Raw genomic sequence first — 24,774 nt, forward strand, 5'->3', positions numbered from 1 at the left:
TCCTGGTTCTCTCTCAGCCCACCCAGACTCAACATCTTGTTTCTCCCAGCACAGCAAGGGAGCTAAAGGCTAAAACATTTAAACAAGGACTCCTCAGCAGGTCAGGTCAGTGAGAGAAAAAGAGAGTAATATGAGACCAGGTAAGAAGAGACGCACAAAGTCCAGGTCAGTCTGGGGACTATGACATGCCTCCCTCAGAGAACTTGGCCTGTTTCATGGTGTTCTCTAAGCTGTTTCTGCTCTGGGCTTGTTGACTCCCCTAGAGCTGTGAACCCACTGATGCAGTAGACCTTCTAGCCTGTTCCTAGCTCCGCACTCAGCCTCAAAGCCCATCTCCCCCGCCCTGAGCCGAGGTAAACACCAGGCACGTAGCAGGTGTTGGATGATACTGGGCCAGATTAAAATATGGTACAATCACACAGGCAGAGGGATTAGGTCTTGGAAAGAGAACAGGCCACAGAAAATAATAAAGATGATGGCACACTCTGTGAACTGAGGCCTTTCAAAGAATGCCTCCTCTCCCAGAACAGCAACGGGGTCAGTGTGAGAGCAAGCAGATGTCGCGGCCCAGCTCAGCCCTCACACTCCACAGCTACTCCCTTCTCCTGTGGCTTTCAGCCAAAGACCCGGAGGGTGTCTACGCTGCAGGTGCAGGCAGGGAGGCATGATGGCACAAGAAACTTTATACAACCTAAAAAGAGACAAGGACAAGCACTCGGGTTTTTTCTTTTAATTATTTACCAGATAAAAAAGAAAAAATAGTGATTGTTTCTCTTCACCCCCAACATTTCAGTTTACCAAGGTCAAGTAGGAGAGAAATTGAACAGTAGTAATTCATGCTCCTGGCCTGGAGCAAATTCTTTCCCTCGGCTCTACAGCACCTCCCGGAGGAGGAGGGACAGGGCAAAGGGCTCCAGGCAGAAATACTGTAGTGTGGCAGCAGAGTGGCAGTGCGGCTGTCCTCCTTGCTTCTCCCTGTTGCCAGAACATTCACACCCTCCTGTTTGCCCCACCCCGTACCATCCTCCCCAGTCCATCAAAGCAAGGAGGAAGACAGGACTTCAGGAGGCAGGACAGGTGTAGCGCAGGACCGGGGGATCACACAGCACACATGGCGGAAGGCCACAGTCTTCTGCTTCTATTGCACATCCTGGCTGAGATCCCCTGCCCTGAGCAATGGGCTACAAAGTGAAATGCTTCTGAAGTTCAAACCACGAATCTGTTGTCAGGTGCCAGGCTCAAGAAGGGGAGGTTGTGTGGTTGTGTGGCTTGTTCTGATACACATATTTAAGTTATACTTAAGTTAGTCCAGGATGGGGGCGAGGCAAAAATTCTGCCTCATTAAAAAAATATATGGAGTTTGGACACCTGGGGCCCTGTAGTCACCTGGGCTTCTCCCCCTCAAGTTCAAAAGACTAAAAATAACTCTCCAGTCCGCAGATCTTCTGCGTATGATGGAAGAGGCAGTAGCATCCCCCAACTACACAAGCCCCCTCACCAGTTGTCGTGGCTCTGACACTCAGGGGTGACCTCTTTCTCTGAACACTTGGAAAATTTGGCCAGTGACCCCATAGAACAACCTTTCACACTGTGTTTCTCCATAAAGTGGCAGCTGTTTGATTTTGCTTCCTCTCATTACCAATGAAAACAGAGCAGGCCCGGAACAAGTTGTTTACCTGACCTTACAGACAGAATAAAGTCCTGGAAACAACAGTGGGGTGGGTGGGGAGAAGGGATTGATTTTGATTTGGCAAAGCTGCAACTCTTTCGCCTTCATTGGCTGGAACGAAGCTGGCGGGTGAAGACAAACCTAACGGAGCCAATGGCAAGAACTGCAGGCTATGAGAGACGACAGGTCACACACAGAACTGTATAAATTGTGGCACTAGAAAGATAGAAGGCAGGTCCATGACACCAGCTGGGAGCACGCCTCGCGAGCACGCTTCCAGAAATTACATCTGTCCTGTAGTAAGTGGTAGCATCCAGATAAATCAGAGTAGTTCTCCTTCCTCCTCTTCCCAACAAATTCTGAGAGTTTCTCATTTAAATAACTATGTACACACACACAAGCTTGGTCTCTCTTTTATACGAGGGTCCTTCACTTGAGGGTCCTAGAATGGCTTTAGAGAGTCGGTTCCAATTGCCTTTTTGGAGATTTACTGCTTGGGACCAAATCTGTAATGAGAAGAAAGACTGAATTCTACACCGGGCAGTCTTTAGGATGAAAGCATCCCAGTGTTTACGGGATTGAATCTTAATATAAATAATGAGCTTGTAATTCCCTCACGGGGTTTGGTACCCGGCAAATTGAGTAACGAAGCTGGGACTCACCACCCCTGTGCCTGGCTACTATCGCCTAGAAGGCCCCAGGCCCACCAGCAACCCTGCGAATACAGCTCCATACCTCCCTCTGATAAGGACAGTTTCTCAAGTTCAGCTTCAAGTTCAGCGTCCGAGATCCTAGGGTTAGGCACACTGTTGGTATAAAATGTCTCAGGGGGGTTGTCAGGCAGATCCAAAGGTTCTTTGGTGGTATCCTGAAGAAGGATGTCCAATTCTTTCTCTAGTTCCTCACTGTCAAAATCTGGAAAGAAAAGAGGACTTGAGGACACATAAAGTCTAGGGTGCAAGGACTGAGGATGGCAAAACTCAGCTCAGCTTTACAAAAGATGTCCAGGCCTTCTTGTAGGTCATGTAAGTCTGGAGGCAGAGGGCACCTCCAAGCAAATACTCTTTTCCCACTCAGAGCTAAGTCATCAAGGGGATATATTTTACTAATACCACAGAACTGACCCTGCTTCCCTCTGCCCTCGAAGGAGGATCTTCCAGTCGGAACTCTAGTGAGTTAAGATCTCTGTGGCCCAGAGAGTAACAGTACTGTCTACCAACGAGGAAATGACAGTTCCTTCTAACTGCTGCTGCGGGTGAGCCCCAGCGAGGAGAGCCCTGCCTGCACCAGGAAAAGTAGATCTATGACCCAACCCATCCCAGCACAAGGAAGTGAAGGCCTCTTAGAAAGCAAGAAGAAAAGAACTGCCTTGTCAACTTACCTAAGCCATTGGTCACCCCACCAGCCAGAGTCTGAGAAACTTCATCCTGGGTGTCACACAGCTGTAAGAGAAAAGCACAGGCCTTGAATGCAGAGTGGCATCTCTAGGGGTCTTAGTGTTTTGGGCTCCGTGTTCAGGGTTACAAAGTAATGTGGCCCCATCAGAGAAAATCTTCCTCAAGTCCACAAGGTAAAGAGTCCAGTTTGGGAAAAGAGGAAGGGCAGCAAAGTCACACCTGCCCTCAGAACCTCCTCCTGTGGGTGTTCCTCCCAGGCCCTTCCTGTACCTCTTGGATCTGATCCACAAGGCTCTCTGCCTTCTCTACTGTGACATCCTTCATGGAGAGTTTTAGTGCTCCTACCCCAGCCTGATAGGCATTGAAAACCTAAAGAGAAAGCAAAGTTATCACTGTGAATGAAGAACACTGGGCAAAATACCTACATCTCCAAATGACAGCTTTGTGGTTTCTTTGGTTTGGTTTGGTTTAGCCACCCACACTTGATTCATCCCATATTCACGAAGGCCAAAACTTCCCAATAGGAGAAGCACAATCCCAACCATATCCTGAAAAAACCCAGGCCTTCTCCAAACAGCACAGGAATGGTGGAGGGAATGAGGAGTATGCTCAAGATGGAGCAGAGAGGCGGTGACTACCATCTGATCTGTCTGGGAGGCATAGATCCGGTCCAGGATGCCTTGAACAGTGTCCAGCTTGGCATGCAGGGCCTCGATACGCTTCTCTGTCCGTTGCTTGGCCTTGAGAGACCTCAGTGCCTGGGTGGGGGGGGGGCATGGAGACTTGGTTAGGGTAAGCGAGGCAGGCCAAAGAGGAAGCAAGGCTTTCTCAGATGATAAGATCATCTCAGATCTCCTCTTCTCTCATTTGTAAAACAAGTTGTGGTACCTGGACCATCTGCAGATTCTTCCCCTCCTGCCCCACGGTCCTCTCGGAACTGCTGGGACACCCACCACACACTGCCAGCCCAAGGCACAGGTACACAACTGAAGGGAAACAAGCAAACTCACCAGTTGCTTCTTTCCTGCTCGGCATGCCCGGCGGGCTTCTTCTTTACACCTATGAAACACAGGGGACAGATTGAGATGACTATGGTATAGAATGGGGGTGGCAGTGTCTTGAATAGTCCCCGAGCATCCCACTCAATTAAGGTGCTTTCCAATCTGAAAATCAAATTGATTCCACCCAATGGCCAGAAGAACGATACCCAAGAGCACATTGGCAAACTCCCGCAGCAGGCTGAGACATGAGCTTGAACATAGGCATGCGAGAAAGGCAAACCCACTAAGGATAAGCTGTTTCAGCCCCCAGGGAAGGAGAACATGCCAACAGGGCACCTTAACAATAGATTCCCATTTTGGGAGCCAGGAGATAAGGGATCAATTCTTAACACTGACAATGACCTTGGACATATTCCCTGGCTTTCCCACAATACTGGGTTTCTCCCACTGGAAGAAGGAGTGAGCATTATTATTATTATTATTTTTAGAAGTGAGCATTTTAATTCAATGTCTACATAGCAATGTTTTAGAGAAGTATCCATGTGCCTTTAGCAGGGCTGCCTTCCCCATCTAGGCAGAAAAGCAGGAACCCCTCAGAAAGATCCTGGAAGGCAGAGACTAGCCTTGTTCACTACTGTAATTCCTAAGTCCCTAAGGCAAGGTCTGGTGCGACAAACACTGGTTAAAAGGATACTGGCATGGAAGAGCATAAACATAATGCTAACAGATGTAATCTTGGGGGGAAGAATTAAAATTCATTTTTTCTCCTTTGTGAAAGTCTGTGTTTTGCATGATTGCTGCACTGAGCAGTTAGTACTTTGTAATTAGTAAAACGAAAAAAAAATTTTTTTTAAAGACACTAATGCTTTGCTGGCTCTGAGGGCCAGCCAGGGCGGGGGTGGGAGGGTGCTCAGCTCAGGGGTAGTTACCTCTCTGCTTCCTGGGATAAGGACTCCACTTTGCGCGAGAGCAGCTGTTCACTCTGCATCAGCTGGTATACCCCAACATCTACGTCGTTGACAGGAGAGACCTTGGCATGTGGCCCTCGGGCAAACTTCACAATCTGAGGGACAGGGACAAATTACTGGGGCCCCTACCACAAATGCTGAGAAATCCCCAGGCGGGAATGCTGGCGGGCATGTCAGTATGTACTTAATAAGCCATTGGTGAGTCAGTGCATGAACAGTTCGACTTCCGTACCTTTTCCCCATTCTGTTCGAGGACTGTGACTCTCTTCTCTTTCTGCAGCTGCAGCAACACCAAGTAGAAGGTCCTCTCATCCGGACAGGAGCCCACACAGAGGGTGCTCAGCTCTGACAGGGCCACGACGGGGTGGGAGGAGAGAGGGGAGTTCTGATACAGACGATACACCTCCTCAGCCTTCTCCTGCAGAAAGGCAAGTATTGCTTACATGCCTGGCCACCACCCATGGCGCCCAGTGAGCCCTGACCCTGTGTCTCCAAACCATGATCCGCAAGACGAGAGCAGGGAGCACTGGCCCTGCCTTCCCTAAAGTAGTAGCTTTGGAAAAGGAAAGAGTTTCAGTTTCTTTAAACCTTGGAGGGAAGTCTGATGTATGCAGATGAAATAAGGTACATGGTATGTACTGGGAGCCAGCTCTGTGCTTGCATATCCATTTGGGACTTTATGTTTCTGTGTCTCCCAGCACTGAGGGAAGGAGGAGGAGTCTGAGGTGTTGTGGCATAGCCATGACTGAGAGCTGAGCCCTGCTTATGTGGCCCCAGACCAGTCCTCTCACTGGTCCTCAGCATCCCTCTCACAAATTGAAGAAGGTAGAGGAGATGACATTCAAATTCCCTTCCAATGTCGGTCTCTCCATTATTTTTTTAAAGATTTTATTTATTTATTCATGACAGACACAGAGAAAGGGGCAGAGACACAGGCAGAGGGAGAAGCAGGCTCCATGCAGGTAGCCCAATGTGGGACTCGACCCTGGGACTCCAGGATCACACCCTGAGCCAAAGCAGACGCTCAATCACTGAGCCACCCAGGTGTCCCAGGTCTCTCCATTTTTATGCCAACTGGCAATAATGCAAACAAGAGCATCACTGAATCTATAGAGTCTCAAGAGTGAAGTGTGTGAAAAACAGACACATAGATCAATGGAACAGAATAGAGAACCCAGAAGTGGACCCTGAACTTTATGGCCAACTAATATTCGATAAAAGAGGAAAGACTATCAATTGGAAGAAAGACAGTCTCTTCAATAAATGGTGCTGGAAAAATTGGACATCCACATGCAGAAGAATGAAACTAGACCACTCTCTTGCACCATACACAAAGATAAACTCAAAATGGATGAAAGATCTAAATGTGAGACAAGATTCCATCAAAATCCTAGAGGAGAACACAGGCAACACCCTTTTTGAACTTGGCCACAGTAACTTCTTGCAAAATACATCCACGAAGGCAAAAGAAACAAAAGCAAAAATGAACTATTGGGACTTCATCAAGATAAGAAGCTTTTGCACAGCAAAGGATACAGTCAACAAAACTAAAAGACAACCCACAGAATGGGAGAAGATATTTGCAAATGACGTATCAGATAAAGGGCTAGTTTCCAAGATCTATAAAGAACTTCTTAAACTCAACAGCAAAGAAACAAACAATCCAATCATGAAATGGGCAAAAGACATGAAGAGAATTCTCACAAAAGAAGACATAGACATGGCCAACATGCACATGAGAAAATGCTCTGCATCACTGGCCATCAGGGAAATACAAATCAAAACCACAATGAGATCCCACCTCACACCAGTGAGAATGGGGAAAAGTAACAAGGCAGAAAACCACAAATGTTGGAGAGGATGCGGAGAAAAGGGAACCCTCTTACACTGTTGGTGGGAATGTGAACTGGTGCAGCCACTCTGGAAAACTGTGTGGAGGTTCCTCAAAGAGTCAAAAATAGACCTGCCCTACGACCGAGCAATTGCACTGCTGGGGATTTACCCCAAAGATACAGATGCAATGAAACGCCGGGACACCTGCACCCCAATGTTTATAGCAGCAATGTCCACAATAGCCAAACTGTGGAAGGAGCCTCGGTGTCCATCGAAAGATGAATGGATAAAGAAGATGTGGTTTATGTATACAATGGAATATTCCTCAGCCATTAGAAATGACAAATACCCACCATTTGCTTCAATGTGGATGGACCTGGAGGGTATTATGCTGAGTGAAGTAAGTCAATTAGAGAAGGACAAACAGTGTATGTTCTCATTCATTTGGGGAATATAAATAATAGTGAAAGGGAATATAAGGGAAGGGAGAAGAAATGTGTGGGAAATATCAGAAAGGGAGACAGAACATAAAGACTCCTAACTCTGGGAAACGAACTAGGGGTGGTGGAAAGGGAGGAGGGCGGGGGGTGGTGGTGAGTGGGTGACGGGCACTGAGGGGGACACTTGACGGGATGAGCACTGGGTGTTATTCTGTATGTTGGTAAATTGAACACCAATAAAAATTATTTTATTAAAAAAAAGAGTGAAGTGTGTTACAATGAGGTGAGACAGGTTTTTTTTTTTTTTTTTTTTGAGGAGCCTAAGAAATATAAGTTTCAAGAAACAATGCCACTGTATTCCTCCCACATGGAAATTACCCTCTTAGTCTTCCATAAGTAAGAAATACTTATTAAGGTATGCACAGAATGCTATGAAAATCTAAGGAAGGAACACCCAGGAGTTCAGAGATTGCTTAGGGGGAAAATGGTTGCTGAGCCGAATTACAAACAGTAAGTTCCTAGGTAAAGGGTATTTCAGGAAGATGGATGGTCATGAGCAACGGCATGGAGTATGAATCAATTTGGTGTTTATGGATGTAGTCAGGAAGGAAAGAGAGTGAGCAGAAGCACTTCTATTTTTAAAAAAATATTTTATTTATTTTTTCATGAGGGAGACACAGAGAGGCAGAGACATAGGAAGAGGGAGAAGCAGGCTCCCCACAGAACCCCAAGATCACAAACAAAGCCAAAGGCACATGCTCAACCACTGAGCCACCCAGGTGTCCAGCACTCCTCTCTTATACAAGCTACAATATCTTATTTGCTGTCCTTTCTCTGCAGATGGTGGGTAGTTGTGGAAGGGAAATGACAAGGCTGGATTAACAGATATCTAGCTGACAAGAGGGAAAGGATGGATTGTAGGAGCTAGGCTTCGAGGAACAGAGACCATTTATGCAAGAGACTAAGAGCAACTGAACAGGGTAGTGGTAAGAGGGACAGAGAAGGGATGGGTTCAAGAAAAATTCAGAAGATAAAACAGGCAGTCCATAGTAACTGGGCATACGGTTGAAGGAGAAAGAGGAGTCCAGGATGATCTTGGGTTCTGGCTTGAGTGACCAGGAGGATGTGATGCTATTAATTAATAGCAAGAACACAGAAGGAAAAGCGTATTCTATAGGAAAGACAAAACATACCATTTTGTACATGTTGTCTGGGATGCCTAACTACATCCAAGAAGATCCATACAGCAGATAACTGGATATCCAAATCTGATGCTCAAAGGAGACACCAGGGCAGTTTATATAACTGTAAAAATCCTTAAGCATATAGAAGGTAATTCAAATCCCAAGTGTAAATGAGATACCCAAGGAAATTAAGAGAACAAAGTAATAAACTGAAGGAAGACCAATATCTAAGAGACGAAGGAACTCACAAAAGAAATCCAGAGCACCACTTAGGGAGAGCCAAGAAGAATCCAGAGTGTTATAACAACAAAATTAAAGAAATGGAAAATTTTAATAAGTGAGTATTTAACAGTGTCAAAAGCAGCAGAAGAGCCTAATAAGATAGAGACTAAAGTTTTCATTTGATTTACCTGCTTTGTCAGATAATAATACTTACTATAAAGCTACTGTAGTAAGAATAGTGTGGTGTCCACACCAACAGATGAATGGTGAACAACATTAACAAATGATGTTGGGGCACTTTGGTGGCTCAGTCGGTTGAGTGTCCGATTCTTGATTTCTGCTCAGGTCATGATCTCAGGATTCTGAGGTCCAGCACATCAGGCTCTGTGCTCAGCAAGCAATCTGTCTGAGCTTCTCTCCCTCTGCCCCTCCAGCTGCTCGTGCATGCTCTCTCTCTCTCTCAAATAAATAAATAAATCTTAAAAAAAAATGACGTTAAGACATCTGGCTATCTGTTTGGAAAAAAATTTTTTTTCCTTACCAGATATACAAAAACAAATGCCAAATTACTGAAATCTAAATTGAGAAAATATTTGTTACCATGTTTTTAGAAAAAGATTTTATTTATTTATTTATTTGAGGGATAAAAAAGAGAAAGTGGGGGGAGAGGCAGAGGGAAAGAGAGAATCTCAAGCAGATTCCCCACTGCGTGCAGAGCCTGACACAGGGCTGGATGTCATGACTCTGAGATGATGACTTGGGTCAACATCAGAGGCACCTCTGAGAAAACATTTTAAAAATTGAATTAACTTTGAAGTAGAGGATGCTTTTGTAAGTAAGACCGGAAATTCAGTAGCCATAAAGGAAAATGTTAGAGATCTGACTATAGAAACATGGAAACTTCTATATGGTAAAAGATATCATAAATAAAAATGAAGAGCAAAAGAGACCAGAACACAATATTTATATCTCTAACACTAAAAATATATTATATATAACTACCCCTAATACATACAAAAAAAACCCTCATAATTATAAAGAACAAATAATCCAATATAAAAACAAACAAAATATATAAATAGGCAATGCAAAGAAGAGGATCTGTAAATGGCCAGCAGATAGTGGAAAACTTGCTCAAACCCCAAATAGGAAGCATTATTTTTTGTTTGTCATATTTGCAAGTTTAAAAGACTCATGTTACCCAGGGCTAGCAAGGATGTGAGGATCCTGAACACTTTAATGAAAGTGTAAATTAGTACAAACTTTTAAAAAGTAATTTGGCAATTTCTGTACAGATACATTTCTAGAAATCTACTCCATAAAAATAGAAATACAAGTGCATAAGATAAATACACAAGGCTGTCAAAGAAGTATTTTTTGGTAACAAGAGAGATTTGGAATGACTTAAATGTCCAACTGGGTGGTAACTATTGCGTAAATTGTGGCATATCTATAGATTATTATGTAGCCATCTGAAAGAATGAAATAGATCTATGTTATGTAGGGACCTGAAAAGATGCTCATAACATATTAAAGTGTAAAGAAAAAAAGGCAGGTTGCAGACCAATAAATAAAATAAGATTCTATTTCTGGAAAAAAAGGAATGTGTGTGCATGCATATTTTTGTATGCATGTGTATATTCATGTATTTATTCAACAAATGTTTATTGACTCTATTATATAGCAGGCACTGTTCCCAGAGCCCTGGTGCCAATAGAACTTCTCCCTTCTGGTAGGAGAGACAGATTACAAGTAAGTAAACAAGTAAATAATATTTTCAGGAAGCATTAAGTGCTAACAACAAAATAAAACAGAAAGTAATACAACGGTGTTGCACAACACCAGTAAGAAAACATGTGAACACACAAGCATACGTGTGTGCACACACCTTAGCAGAGAGGAATGCACCCAAAGAGATGGAAATGGGATGAATAGAAAGGAAATGTTCATTTCTTTGTATAATTATTTCAAATAGCAAGATGTATGGGCAATTTTTATTTTTTTGTATTTTTTCAAATAAAATAAAAAGTTACTGGCTTTCAGTGTCTAGACTTGGGAAAATCAATTTACCTCAGAAGTAGGTTTTGTTTTAAAAAATATCAATGTAAGACTTTTCAGTTTTACACAGAGAAACAAAGTTCCATTCCAGGAGAACACAGTGCAGTCACCATATATTTGAAAGCAGATTTCATGGGATGAGCTTAAATGTTGGGAGCTCTGTTTAGTGATGTAAACTGGGTATAGATTTAACAGTACCAAGGCGCTGCAGAGTGAGATTTATTTTTCTACTTAAATAAGATTAAACTACACCGTGGTTAAAAACTACTGTTGGTTCTTGGAAGATCTATGTTATTAATTCCACTCCCACCCCCATCTCTGCCATTGCTCTCAAAAGACTATGAAACCAAAACCACATCTGTGGGGATAAAGGAGTCTACCTCCCTTTGCTCCAGGTTGGAAAACACCTGAGCTAAGAGACTGCAAAGAAGAATGGGTTAGGCACAGAACCATGTAAACCATCCTGTAGTTTTTGGATGGCCTTGGCTAAGTCCCAAGGAGCTCAGGGCGCTGTGTGGGAAGATACCCATGTGGATAGGGAAAGGGAAAGAGCCCTTCCCTTGAAGCAAATGCATGCTGTTCAGTCAAACTTTGAGGGTCTGCGAGGAGAGGTGGTAGATTTTGGAGACCTCCACCTCAAGCTGAGGGTTGAGAGGGTTGGGGTCTGTCAAGGTGAAGAGAAACTGGAGTTTCTTTTGGAGTAAGGGATAAAGATGCTGAGCTGGCTCCAACTGTGTGAAGCCTCTGGGACTATGCAAAGGTCCTGGGGTTGGGCTTGGTCTGTGAGTTTCAAAAATAAGTACTGTCTACGGTATACTTTTGCTATCAGGTGTTCAGTCAATTCTATAAACACGTACACACAGAGCAGTTTTGGTGGAGTGTGGGGCTGAAGCGGGTGTGTGCTGGGTTAAAGAGTGTGTGAAAGGTGAAGAAGTGGTGGAGATAAAGCTTGGTCAAGAAGGAGAGAAACAGAGCACTAATGAGACAGTGGCTGGGTCCCACAAAGGAGTCATGCTGTGATGGGAAAAACTTGAGTGGTTTAGAGGCTGAGGAAGGAAAGCACCAAGAGAGGGAGATAGAATATACAGATCAAGAAGCTAATTGATGGGATGAGGAGGATAGCAGGGTAGAGACAGACTCAAGAGCACATGGATGCCTCATCCTTTGAGCCTGGGGAGAAATTAAGGCTCAGAAGATGTTCAACTGGATGTAGAAGGACAGAAAACTGAAGGCCTGGCTTAGGAGATTCCATCTTCTCAGTGAAATGTCAGCAGAGTCTTGGGGTGACATACAAAAGGCAAGTGTGAGGGGGCTGGGAAAGGGCAAAAAACTGGGCTGAGGGATGGCTGCGGGGGTCTCCTCTGTGAAAGGGACCCTGGTCTTGGTGACAGGGTGGTATTCTCTACAGGGATGGCAGACTGTGGGGTTGGCCTAGGGCAGTGGATGTGCTAGTGTCTCGAGTGGCCCAAGAGAGCTGTGAAGAAGTTACGTGCATGCTCTAAGCTGTGTGGGGAAAGCCAGCCTGGAGGAAGCTGACCGACCAGAAGAGCATGGAGGGACCAAGGGCCTAGTGGCCTCTTCAGTGGAACTAAGACCATCAGTAAGCTGGGAAGGGAAGGATCACAGTCACAGAAGAGGAAATCTGAACCCATTTTGCTGATTTAAGGGAAGGCAAAGCTGAAGTCACAGGGTCCTCAGAAATCCTGGGAAATCCTTACCAGTAAACTACAGAAAGCAAAGAGTTTTCTTAACTTTAGCTTATAACTAATTTCTACAAACACAGAAAGCAATCAACTATATGTAACAGACAGTTCCTAGACAGAGGAACACCTTTGAAATGTACAGGGCAACTAACAACTAAATAATGCTACAAAAGGTCAGATAAACCCAGCTATCAACTGTCACTGTGTAAAAAGATGTTCTTTTTCTAAGGACACACATAGGAACGTGGAGGATCCTGTCATTGCCATGGATGACATCCACACCTCTCCCTTCTGAGCACCCACCTTAAGCAGCTCCACGGCTACCAGCACCTCCTCAGCAGGAACTTTATTATCCCCCAGCATGTTGGAAAGAGTCCACTTGAGGGGCTTCAGCAGGAAGACTCCAACCCCCCAGGAGATCCAGCTGCTGTCTACACTGGCCATGAAGTCTGACTCCCGCTGCAGCTCCCCTCGACTGCAGGCAAAGAAAGAAAAGGGCATACGGTGGCTTAGTGCAATGTCCCATTCCAGTCCCCACCTTCTCCCCCAGAGACAAATTTGATCATCATCGCCATAAACACCATTTATTAGGTACCTACTCTGTGCCAGCTATTATGAGCAGCAGTGTTTCAGCTCCAGCTGAAAGCCTCATTCTGTGAGATAGATGTTGTTGGCATTTTAGTTACTGAGAAAATTGAGGGAATGAGGCGAGAGGGGCCAAATCTAAATTATAACTTGGCTTCAAAATGCAAGCTCTCCACAAGGCTGCAGAGCCTACTTTGAGACTTCTTTTAACGAATGAAGCTCAATGTGATAAAATGAGAATCACAAAAAATGGGTTACTGTTAATGCAAGACCTAAAGAAATATACAAAGATGTTCAGAGAAAAGGTTTCCTGCTATTCCTGAGCTAGGGTGGAGTTAGGACATAAGTACATTACGGTACTGATAATAAGCAGCTCTATTTACTGAATGCTTATCACGGACCACTCCCTCTGCTAAGGGCTACGTTAGGAATGTGTTTTCAAATCCTCACAACAAACCTAACTACAATTCTCATCATCATCATTGTATACTTGGTCAAACTGAAGCTTAAAGAGGGGCACATAACGTAGCGAGTGGCAGAGCCAGGATTTGAGCGCAGACCATTTGGCCCTCAAGCAAAGCTGTTAACTACTATCCTATGCTGTTTCCATGGAGGATTATCTCTCTGAAAAATTCTCCGGGTGCCAGACCCCATCAGGCACCAGGAAGCAACAGTAGAGTGCCAGCAGTCAGGGGAGAAGAAACCAAGGTCTTAAAGGTCTCTGGATTGGAAGAGGTAGAGAACGGTCCTACTGCAATAGGAAGCCCAGACTGTTCTTGTTCCTCCTTGGCTTGAACTATGGTTTCCTCTGTACCCCACCTCAGGCAGGAACTAAAACTTGGCACAGTACGCTTTCTCAGAAACAATAAGTTTCAGAAATGGGTTATCCCATCCATGTCAGCCAATGCAAAGGTACTGGGGAGAAAGAAGGCCTCTGAATCAGGACGAGCAGCGAACTCCAAGCAACATATCAAAGTTGACTTTCTTCCTTCACTGAAGGAGGTAGTATGCCAGCTAGGCCGCTCTCAGTCTGTCTACAATGTGATGTGCAAACGATTTAGAATCAGGAGACCAGGGGTCCTGTCCTGGCATTACCTCTCACTCACTGTGTGACCTCGAGTAAGTTGCTTCTCTCTGCCCCTGTCCCTTCTTCTGTCTGCTGAGGATAATTCTATCATCTCGCCCACAGGATTGCTGAGGTCAAGTGAATGGTGCATGTAAAGTATTCGCATTCTATTAAGTGCGGCACATCTCTTAGATATCCATGCTGTGGCCTCAGGTGCCTCCAAAACCCTGCACACGTACAGAACCTTTTCAGAGCACCAAGGTACCCAGTAAAGCCCCTAACCTGCTTCACGTCCTCTGCTTCAAACAGCCTGTGCCAAGGACAAGCCAAACCAGACACATGAGCCCGGGGCTGTTGGCAAGATCCCCACGGGCCTCTTCCCCACGACTGCTCTCTTCTTAGTTCTGACCTCCCTCAGTTCAATAAATCCTATGTCACAGATCTGCCGTTCCAGGGTAATCCAAATTTGGAAGCCCTACGAAACAACTACACAACGGGATTGCAGGCAAGACAAGTCATTGTCACCTGTGCCAGGCGGGTTTCTCCTCCTACCGTCTCAGTGGAATTCATCGGCCTATTGCGGCCCCATAATTTGCCCGATGCCCCGTCTCCTGCCCCGTCCACACCCCTAAGCCAGCCTCCTCCTTGTCCTCCTCTGCCTGCCCAGCACACACAGATGCGCTCCTGCGGGCCAGACCCGGGGCTGGGCGCGGTCCCCTCCGGGAGCCTCCCCCGCCCCCCGGGCCCCGGCCCCCGGCCCCCGGCCCCCGACCCGGCCCGGCCCGCCCTCACCGTAGTAGGTCCTGCAGCACGGTGGCCAGCCCCAGCGGGACACTGCCCTTGCGCTGGAAGGCCTCCTGCAAGTCCCGCAGACGCAGGCGCACCACCCCCTGGCGGCGGCTGTGGCTCAGCACCAACGGTGCCCAGAAGCCCATCTTGCTGTCCCAGTCGGTGCTGTTCACCTCGCGACTCCTTTTGAAGGCGGAGAACAGGAAAGACATGCGTTCCTCGTCCTCCTCCCACTCGGGGGGCAGTAGGCCCGCCGAGTCTCCCCCGGCCGGGGCCTCGGCCTCCCGCTCCGGGGACCACATCGGAACCCCAGCCCCGCCAAGGCTCCGAACACAACCCCGGCCCTGGTCCCCCCTTCCGCCCTAGTTCCCTCCCGGCTTCCGTTCCTTGACCGCCTCCTCCTCTGTCATTACGTCATCGCCACCCCCCGCGCGAAATAAGTCCCGCGCCTCCTTAAGCGCATGCTTCTCTCTGCCCTCTCTGCGCCGGGAGGCGGGGCGATGACCCTATTTTCGGACGGGCTCAAAGCGCATGCGTCGGCCCCTCCTCCCGCCGTCTTTGTGCGGCGAGAAGGGCTTCGCGCGTGCGCGGCGGGTAGGGAAGCGTCCCGCCCCCTCGCGGATCATAGAGTTTGACGACGCGTCTTAGTCTTAGAGAGGCTGACGCTTCGGCTCCTAAACTGTGGAGGCTGCAGGGAGTGGGACCGTGGCGTCCCGCTGAGGGGCGCCGGAGGCAACGGGGTCGCACGGAATCGCTGTGCCGCTCCAGCACCGGCCTCGACTTCAGACACTTAAACTTCAGGGTAGCTTCCTTTTAAGGTAATGTCAGCGGATAAACAAGTGTGGGTCACTCAAGTTCTGAGTGACAGTGTGCACACTTTTTTTTTTTTTAAGATTTTATTTATTCATGAGAGACACAGAGAGAGAGAGAGGCAGACACACAGGCAGAGGGAGGAGCAGGCTCCGTGCAGGGAGCCCCACGTGGGACTCGACCCCGGGTCTCCAGGGTCACGCCCTGGACTGCAGGTGGCGCTAAACCGCTGGGCCACCCGGGCTGCTCGGAACTCCCATCTAATCTCCGTCGAAAGCTTCTCCAGTTACCGTGACTCACCGTTGACCCCTTCCCTGGGCTGCACAGTCAGCGTTTGCTAGTCTGCATCCTGTTCCCTGGTGCCCTCAGGGCAGGTGCAGCGGCTTAAATTTGATGCCGAAGAAATAGTTTGTCAACTGAAAGGTGCACAGCTTGACCCTTGCCCCTCCAGTAACTTAGAATCTTGTTAGGATGACTGAGAGCTCACGTATGTAAGATTGTTACGGAAAGTCTTCCGAGCCGTGAACCTGTCCAGTGTGTGAAGAATAAATTGGTTTTTCTTTTTTCTTTTTTAGTTGAATGATTTAAAAGATGAAAGGCGTTTCATGTTTAATGGAACTGGGTCACCAGCTCAACCAGAGTTGGGTATGAGTCTGGCCTCTTCCGCCCACTGGCTGTATGACCTTGGTCAAGTATCTAATCTTCTGTTTATTTTTTATTTTTTTTTAAGATTTTATTTACTTATTCATGAGAGAGACACAGAGAGAGAGGCAGAGATACAGGTAGAGGGAGAAGCAGGCCCCATGAGGGGAGGCCAATGTGGGACTCGATCCCAGGACCCGGGATCACAGCCTGAGCCAAAGGCAGATGCTCAACAGCTGAGCCACCCGCAGGTCCCCTAATCTGCTTAAAGGAAATGTTTTGTATGTAAAATACCGGGCACGTAGTATAGTGTTAATGATATAGGAAAGATAGGGTTTGAAGCTGAGGGCCACGAAAGAATTCTTGAGGCATCTTTGGTGCAAAAAAGCGGTTTTATTAAAGCAAGGGGACAGGACCCATGGGCAGAAGGAACTGCACTGGGGTCATGAAGAGTGACCCATTATATGCTTGCAAGTTCTGAGGGAGTTAGGAACAGAAGGAACCTCTAAGGTATTTTGGAAACAAGGTTTCTAGGACCCTGAGGGGTCTAGCTTTTGTTAGGAAAGGTCGCTTATTATTGTTTAGTAAACCATCAGTCATGAGACCCTTCTGATGTCTATCATTGGGTCATATGCTTGGAGGATGATTCCTAACCTATATCTTGGGGGGAGGGTTAGAGATAAAGGGAGCTTCCAAAGGCATTTTTATAGGTTACAGAAGACCTACAGGGTCCTGGGGGTCGGGCTACGATTGCCTTTTGCCCTTAGCAAAGTGTCAGCATCGAGGCAGTTGAGTCCCTAGAGGAATGTCACTCTGCCTGTTTCAAGGACTTGTCAATGGGCTGTAAGTAGTAAGGAAATTTAATAATTGTTCTTCTTCTGCCTTTGCTTCCCACATCATTATCCCTGAATGGCAGAATGTTTAGTAGTTGGAACTCAGTTGCAATGAAGAATCTTAATAAGCATTTTGAAGGAGGGGAAGGGATATGATTGGTTATATGAATGAACGTGTCATCTGATACTGTTGTCTTACATTCCTTCAAGCATTTTCAGGTCAATATCCCGTTTGATAACTTACAGCAACTGACAAAAAAAAAAAAAAAATCTCTCCTTGACCACACTCTAGTTTCTCTGAACCCTCTTCTTGACGAGACCTGTCAACCTTGACCTATAAAGACCTGAACAAACACTACCATAGTTTTTTTTTTTTTAAAGACGTATTTATTTATTTATTCATGAGAGACAGAGAGAGGCAGAGACACAGGCAGAGGGAGAAGCAGGCTCCATGAAGGAAGCCTGATACGCCCGGGACTCTAGGATCACGCCCTGGGCCGAAGGTATGCGCCAAACTGCTGAGCCACCCAGGGATCCCGCTACCATAGTTTTTAACCGCTCAAGATCACATCCCTAGGATGACCCTAGTCTCCGTCAAAGAGCTGCCCCAGAAAACTCAAGGTTGTCAAAAAATTTTACTGTCTGTTCCAGCCAACACCTGAAGATGGGGCTCCTGTCTTCCAGCCTCCGTGGAAGAGGGAGACTAATTTCTACAAGTCAGTTTGCAAACTCAGATGGGTTTCACAGGGACCATCTCTCCTTACAGCTTTTTGTAATTTATCACTGCCCTGATTCTACTGAGACCCCCCTCACTCTCCTGCCTATTCCCTTATTTCTTTGAAAAGCCTAGTCACCTCTGTATAAAGAAGTTGAGTTAAATTTGCACTGGCAGCTTTCCCTATTGGAATAGTATATTACTGATTAAAATCTATCCTTACCACTTTAACGGGCACCCTTGTACCTTAAGAAGCACGTTTCTGCCATGCAATCATACTCAATAAAATGGCTGGTTGCTTTGTGTCATGAGAGAGACCAGGTTGTCTTCTCAGCTAGGTCTCTAAGTCAAAGTAGTCTTGCTCCTAAGCATTTTCAGGAGAGCAAAGTTATGTACTTATGGCCACTTGCACCTGGAAGTGCCACTAGGTTCCTGAAACCTCTAAGCAGAGGGTTCTTCACTTGTAGCTTTTGGAAATTGGGGGAGCTACTGGGAGTAGTGGAGAATAGAAATAAAAACTCCACTGATCCTGAGAGGGACAGCTGGGTTTATGATAGGCTCTTTCTCATCCCAGGGCCTCCATCTGCTACACTCTTCCTCTACTCTGCACCACTGGCTCCTTTTCATCTTTTAGGTCACAGCTAAAGGCCCTCTCTAGACATCCTATGTAACATAGCACTCTTTTTAGAACGGATGGATCAGTTTGATGACATCTGCTGATTCACCTGAACGTCATAGAAAGATAACCAGACATTGCATATCTCCTGAAGTAATGTGATAGCAAGTACACAGAGCTACCATGAAGTATTTTTATCCAAAAAACGGAACCTGAATGTGATCAAGTTACTAGATCTAGAAACTAGTTTGTGGAAGTTAAAAAATTCAGAAGGTGGAGGTACATATTAAATGAAAACTGAGGTTGCAATCAGCAAAATCCAGACTGGGGAATTCTAGTTAATGACCTTGTTTCTTCAACAAATAATGGTACAGAGATGCTTTTATTGTACATTGTTATTGATCTAACACGGATCCAATTTGCATGAAAAATCATATAAACTCATCAGTGGTAACTAGATACTTTCAATATTAACTGGATATTTGAGATATTCAGCAAATTATTTTGAATGAAATAATACAGGGTGTGATTTATTGAAGGTATTTATATTTTGAAGATACATCTAAAGTATTTATGAGTGAAACCATATGAAATATGTGGCAGGAGGTTGGGTGGGAGAGAGTAGGGACATATCACTGAGTCTAAATTTCATACTCTGTACCCAGCACATAGCCAGGGACTTAGGTATCATTTAATTTTTTTAAAAGATTTTATTTATTTATTCATGAGAGACACACACACAGAGAGACAGAGAGGCAGAGACACAGAGGGAGAAGCAGGCTCCATCCAGGGAGCCTGATGTAGGACTCGATCCCGGGTCTCCAGGATCATGCCCTGCGCTGAAGGCAAGCGCTAAACTGCTGAGCCACCCAGGGATCCCTGATTTTTAAATGAATAAATAAATGATGGAGATCTGCATCCTGGTTTCATTTCAGTAAATAGCATGACCTCAGGCAAACAGGTTTCCCTCTGAGATTTCCTTCTCTGTCAATTAAACATTTTACACTATGGTCTTATGGTTTTTATTCTAGTGTCCATTTCCTGATTCTGAAGGTAGTATCTGCTGTAGATGTGTGAGTGATTGCAGAAGCTCTTTAGTCCTGGGGAGTCTGAAGAATAAAATGCTACCTATCACCATATCATTTTATGGCAATGATATTTATTTACTGATGCCCCAATATGTTTTTGATCAGACGCTTTAGCAGCCTCACTCCTGCGATAATGTGCACAGATCACAGAGGCTTCAAACACTGCATCACCTCTATTAAACTGCACAGTGCTCCATGTCACCTCTCCTGCTTGTTTGGGGATGCCTTATTATTTTTGTAGAAATGTGCATGCCCTCTTACATTATCCAGTTATTTCTAGTTCTTATCTCTTGAATTCACAGCCTTTAGGACTTGGCTAAAGGAGAAATAAAAGAATACATTATTTATTATCTATGAGGTTTATAGGAAGAGAAGCCAGGCTTGTTAATATTCTGTTCAGGTACCACTATGTTCTAGAAGCCTTTCTTGATCTCTTTCTTCTTCCTTCCCTCCTTCCTTCCTTCCTTCTTTCCTTCTTTCCTTCCTTTCTTCCTTCCTTCCTCCCTCCCTCCCTCCCTCCCTTCCTCCCTCCCTCCCTCCTTCCCTTCCTTCCTCCCTCCCTCCCTCCCTCCCTCCCTCCCTTCCTTCCTTCCTTCCTTCCTTCCTTCCTTCCTTCCTTCCTTCCCTCTCCATGCTGGATTGGGTGTCTTTTCTTCTCTTTCTATATCTGTATACCTCTCTATCATTTCATGTCCCACATTGTTTTCTGAGTTTCCATTTATGGCCTATCTCTCTAACTAGGTTAAGTGCCCTGCTGGCAAGGGTGATGTTCTTAATTTTGTTTGTTTCTAGCACAGTGTGTGCACACCTATAAGGAGTTTGTTGAATGAATAAATGAATGAATTTAATCAAACCATGAGTTTGAAGAAACAAAGTCATCAAGGCCTATCCTTTAGATCATAAAAACATTTACCCAAATATATAAGTAGAATAATTAAATCTTTTATTTATTTGAATGACTTAATGTTTCTTACCTGGTTTGAGCTGAAATGCTTCTAAATTTAATATACTAAATTTACATACTCAGAGCAGTTAAAGCAATTACAGCTGTGGGAACTCCCCTAGCGTCTCTCTTCAAAGAATGCAAATCACAGGAGGTTGTTGCTATCTACCCATTCATAATGATCTAGAATGCCTCAGTGACCATTTACGAAGCTGTTCAATTTCACTCCAAATAATTTATCCCTTTATAAGCTCATTGTCTTTTACTCTTCCCTTTTATTTATTTATTTAAATTTTTAAAAATTTAAAGTTTTTCATTTTAATTCCAATTAACATACAGTGTTATATTAGCTTCAGGTGTACAATATAATGATTCAACACTTCATACAATACCCAGTGCTCATTATAAGCACACTCCTTAATCCCCACCACCTAGTTCACCCACCCCTCTCCCCTCTCCCTTCAGTTCTCTATAGTTAAGAGTCTGTTTCTTGGTTTGTCTCTTTCTCTCTGTCCTTTTTCCCTTTGCTCACTTGTTTTGTTTCTTAAATTACACGAGTGAAATCATATGGTATTTTTCTCTGACTTATTTTGCTTAGCATTAAACTGTCTAGTTCCATTCATGTCATTGCAAATAGCAAGATTTCATTCTTTTTTATGGCTGAGTAATACTTTGTTATCCACACGTCTATCTATTCATCAGCTGATGACACCTGGTCTGCTTCCGTATCTTGGCTATCATATGAATAATGCTGTTATAAACATAGGCATGCATGTATTCCTTTGAATTAATGTTTCTGTATTCTTTGGATCAATACTCATTAGGGTGATTGCTGGATCATAAGGTAATTCTATTTTTAACTTTTTGAGAAAACTCCATACTGTTTTCCATAGTCACTACACCAGTTTGCATTCCCACCAACAGTACATGAGAGTTCCTTTTTTTCCCCATCCTTGGCAGCATTTGTTGTTTTTTGTGTTGTTGATTTTAACCATTCTGACAGGTGTGAGATTATATCTCATTGTAGTTTTGATTTGTATTTCCCTGATGATGAGTTATATTGGGCATCTTTTCACGTGTCTGTTGGCCATCTGTATATCTTCCTCAGAGAGATGTTTGTTCATGTCTTCTGACCCTTTTTAATTGGATTATTTGTTTTTGGGTGTCGAGTTATATAAATTCTTTGTGTATTTTGATACTATCCCTTTATAAGATGTGTCATTGGTAACTATGTTTTCCTATTCCTTAGGTTGCCTTTTAGTTTTGTTCATTGTTTCCTTTGCAGAAGCTTTTTATTTTTATTTTTTTTAATTTTTAATTTATTTATGATAGTCACAGATAGAGAGAGAGAGAGAGAGGCAGAGACACAGGCAGAGGGAGAAGCAGGCTCCATGCACCGGGAGCCTGATGTGGGATTCGATCCTGGGTCTCCAGGATCGCGCCCTGGGCCAAAGGCAGGCGCCAAACCGCTGTGCCACCCAGGGATCCCCGCAGAAGCTTTTTATTTTGATGTAGTTCCAGTAGTTCGTTTGACCTTCTGTTTTCCTTGCCTCAGGAGACATATCTAGAAAAAGTTGGTATGGCCAATGTCACAGAAGTTACTGCTTGTGCTCTCTTCTAGGAATTTTATGGTTTCAGTCTCATATTGAGGTCTTTAATCCATTTTGAAATTATTTTTGTGTGTTATGTAAGAAGGTTTCATTCTTCTGCATGTTGCTGTCCAGTTTTCCCAGCGCCATTTGTTGGAAGAGACTTTTTCCCCATTGCATCTTCTTTCCTGCTTTGTCAAAAATAAATTAATCATATAATTATAGGTTTATTTTAGGGCTTGCTTTCTTTTTTTAAGATTTATTTATGTATTTGAGGGCATTGGGCAGAGGGAGACAATCTTCAAGCAGACTCCCGGTTGAGCATGGAGCCAGTCACAGGGCTCGATCCAATGACCCATGGGATCATGACATGAGCTGACTCTAAGAGTTGGACTTTTAACTGAGTGAGCCATCCAGGTGCCTCTATTTTTCAATTTTTGATTCTATTATATTAATCTGTCTTTGTGCTAGTACCTTACTCTTTTGATTACTACAGTTTGTAATATAACTTGAAGTTCAGAACTGTGATGCCTCCAGCTTTGCTCTTCTTTTTAAAGATTGCTTTGACTATTTGGTATCTTTTGTGGTTCCATACAAATTTTAGGATTTTTTTGTTCTGGTTCTGTGAAAAATGCTGTTGACATTTTGATAGGGATTCCATTAAATGTGTAGACTGCTTTGGGTAGTATAGACATTTTAACAATATTTGTTCTTCCAATCCATGAGCATGGAGTGTCTTTCCATTTCTTTGTGTCATCTTCAATTTATTTCATCAGTGTTTTATACTTTTCAGAGTATAGGTCTTTAATCTTTTTGATTATGTTTATTCCTAGGTATCTTATTTTTGGTGCAATTGTAAATGGAATTGTTTTTGTAGTTTCTCTTTCTGCTGCTTCATTATTGGTGTATAGAAATGCAACAAAAAAAAAGAAATGCAACAAAAGATTTCTGTGCATTGATTTTGTATCTTGCAACTTTTCTGAATTTGTTTATCAGTTCTAGCAGTTTTTTTGGTAAAGTCATTCAGGTTTTCTGTATATAATATCATGTCATCTGCCAATAGTAAGGGTTTTACTCCTTTCTTACTGATTTGGATGCCTTTTGTTTCTTTTTATTATCTGATCATTGTAGCTAGGACTTCCAGTACTACGTTGAATACCAGTGGTGAAAGTGGACATCTTTTTCTTGTTCCTGACTGTAAAGGAAAAGCTCTCAGTTTTTCCTCATGGAGGAGGATGTTAGCTGTGGATTTTTCATATATGACCTTTATTATGATGAGGTATGTTCTCTCTAAACCCACTTTGTTGAGGGTTTTTTATCATGAATGGATGTTGTACCTTGTCAAATGCTTTTTCTGTGTCTGTTGAAGTGATCATAAGGTTTTTATCCTTTCTCTTATTGTTGTGATAAATCATGATGATTGATTTATGAATATCGAATCATCCTTGCCATCCATGAATAAATCCCACCTGATCGTGGTGAATGATTTTTTTTTTTAATGAATTGTTGGATTCAGTTTGCTAGTATTTTGTTGAGAATTTTTGCATCTATGTTCATCAGAGATATTGGCCTGTAGTTCGCTCTTTTTTTTTTTTTTTTTTTTGCAGGGTTTTCTTTTTTATTTTTTTAAGATGTTATTTATTCATGAGAGACACAGAGAGAGAGAGAGAGGCAGAGACACAGGCAGAGGGAGAAGCAGGCTCCCTGCAGGGATCCCGATGTGGGACTTGATCCCAGGACTCTGGGATCACACCCTGAGCTGGAGGCAGATGCTCAACTGCTGAGCCACCTGGGATCCCCTTTTTGTAGGTTTTCATCTGGTTTTGGTATCAGGGTAATGCTAGTCTCATTGAATGAATTTGGGAGTTTTCCTTCCTTTTCTATTTTTTGGAATAGTTTGGAAGAATAGGTATTAACTCTTCTATCAATGCTAGAATTTACCTGTGAATCCATCTGGTCCTGGACTTTTGTTTGTTGGCAGTTTTTTGATTACTGATTCAGTTTCCTTGCTGTTTGTTGGTCTGTTCAAATTTTCTGTTCCTTCCCGTTTCGGTTTTGGTAGTTTATGTTTCTAGGAATTTACTCACGTCTAGGCTGTCCAGTTTGTTGCATGTAGTTTTTCATAATATTCTCTGATAATTGCTTGTATTTCTGTTTTTTTAATTTTTTTCTTCTGTCATTTGTGACTTTATTTATTTTGAGTACTTTCTGTTTTTTTCTTGATAAGTCTGGCTAGAGGTCTTTTGAATTTATTGATTCTTTTCAAAGAATCAGCTCCTGGTTTCATTGATCTGTTCAATTGTTTTTTTGTTGTTGTTGTTTTTAGTTTGTATATCATTTATTTGTGCTCTGAGCTTTATTATTTCTGTCTTTCTACTGGTTTTAGGTTTTGTTTTTTTTTTTTTTTGTACCTCTTTTAGGTATAAGGTTAGGTTGTTTACTTGCGATTTTTCTTGCTTCTTGAGGTAGGCCTGTATTGCTATAAGCTTCCCTCTTAGAACCACCTTTGCTGCACCCCAAAGGTTTTGGGCCATTGTGTTTTCATTTTCATTTGTTTCCATATACTTTTTAAATTTCTTCTTTTATTTCCTGGTCGACCCCTTCATTGTTTAGCAGCATGCTA

The 24,774-nt window shown here is 43.9% G+C and overlaps 1 protein-coding gene and 1 long non-coding RNA gene across 4 annotated transcripts in view; one reads left to right on the top strand and one right to left on the bottom strand.

The window, feature by feature from the left end:
* Nucleotides 1-715: 715 nt before the first annotated feature.
* CHMP7 (charged multivesicular body protein 7) lies at nt 716-15,404 on the bottom strand. Its single transcript, XM_072796269.1, has 10 exons — nt 14,919-15,404; nt 12,779-12,950; nt 5,268-5,453; nt 4,997-5,130; nt 4,077-4,125; nt 3,705-3,824; nt 3,337-3,435; nt 3,051-3,111; nt 2,405-2,584; nt 716-2,175 (listed from the first exon to the last, which is right to left on the bottom strand). Exons 1-10 carry the CDS (start codon nt 15,215-15,217, stop codon nt 2,123-2,125), a joined length of 1,353 nt encoding a protein of 450 aa, XP_072652370.1. The 5' UTR covers nt 15,218-15,404; the 3' UTR covers nt 716-2,122.
* A 24-nt stretch (nt 15,405-15,428) lies between these two features.
* LOC140616019 (uncharacterized) overlaps nt 15,429-24,774 on the top strand; it is a 43,401-nt gene continuing 34,055 nt past the window's right edge. The window contains exon 1 of one of the 3 annotated variants that reach the window (XR_012016528.1): nt 15,429-15,733. This is a non-coding gene — a long non-coding RNA (uncharacterized lncRNA). The remainder of the gene's footprint in view (nt 15,734-24,774) is intronic. The other 2 variants (XR_012016526.1, XR_012016527.1) reach the window with 2 other exon arrangements.

Source organism: Canis lupus, chromosome 24 (assembly GCF_048164855.1).
Source record: "Canis lupus baileyi chromosome 24, mCanLup2.hap1, whole genome shotgun sequence".
NCBI classification, from domain to species: Eukaryota; Metazoa; Chordata; class Mammalia; order Carnivora; family Canidae; genus Canis; species Canis lupus.

Excerpts from the sequence above, each read along its gene's own strand:
- CHMP7 (XM_072796269.1), bottom strand. The coding sequence starts at position 15,217 with ATGTGGTCCCCGGAGCGGGAGGCCGAGGCCCCGGCCGGGGGAGACTCG. Across the intron at positions 5,454-12,778 it reads TAGCCGTGGAGCTGCTTAAG|GAGAAGGCTGAGGAGGTGTA; the intron begins GTGGGTGCTCAG and ends GCCTTTCTGCAG. Across the intron at positions 3,825-4,076 it reads GAGCAGGAAAGAAGCAACTG|GCACTGAGGTCTCTCAAGGC; the intron begins GTGAGTTTGCTT and ends CCCCCCACCCAG.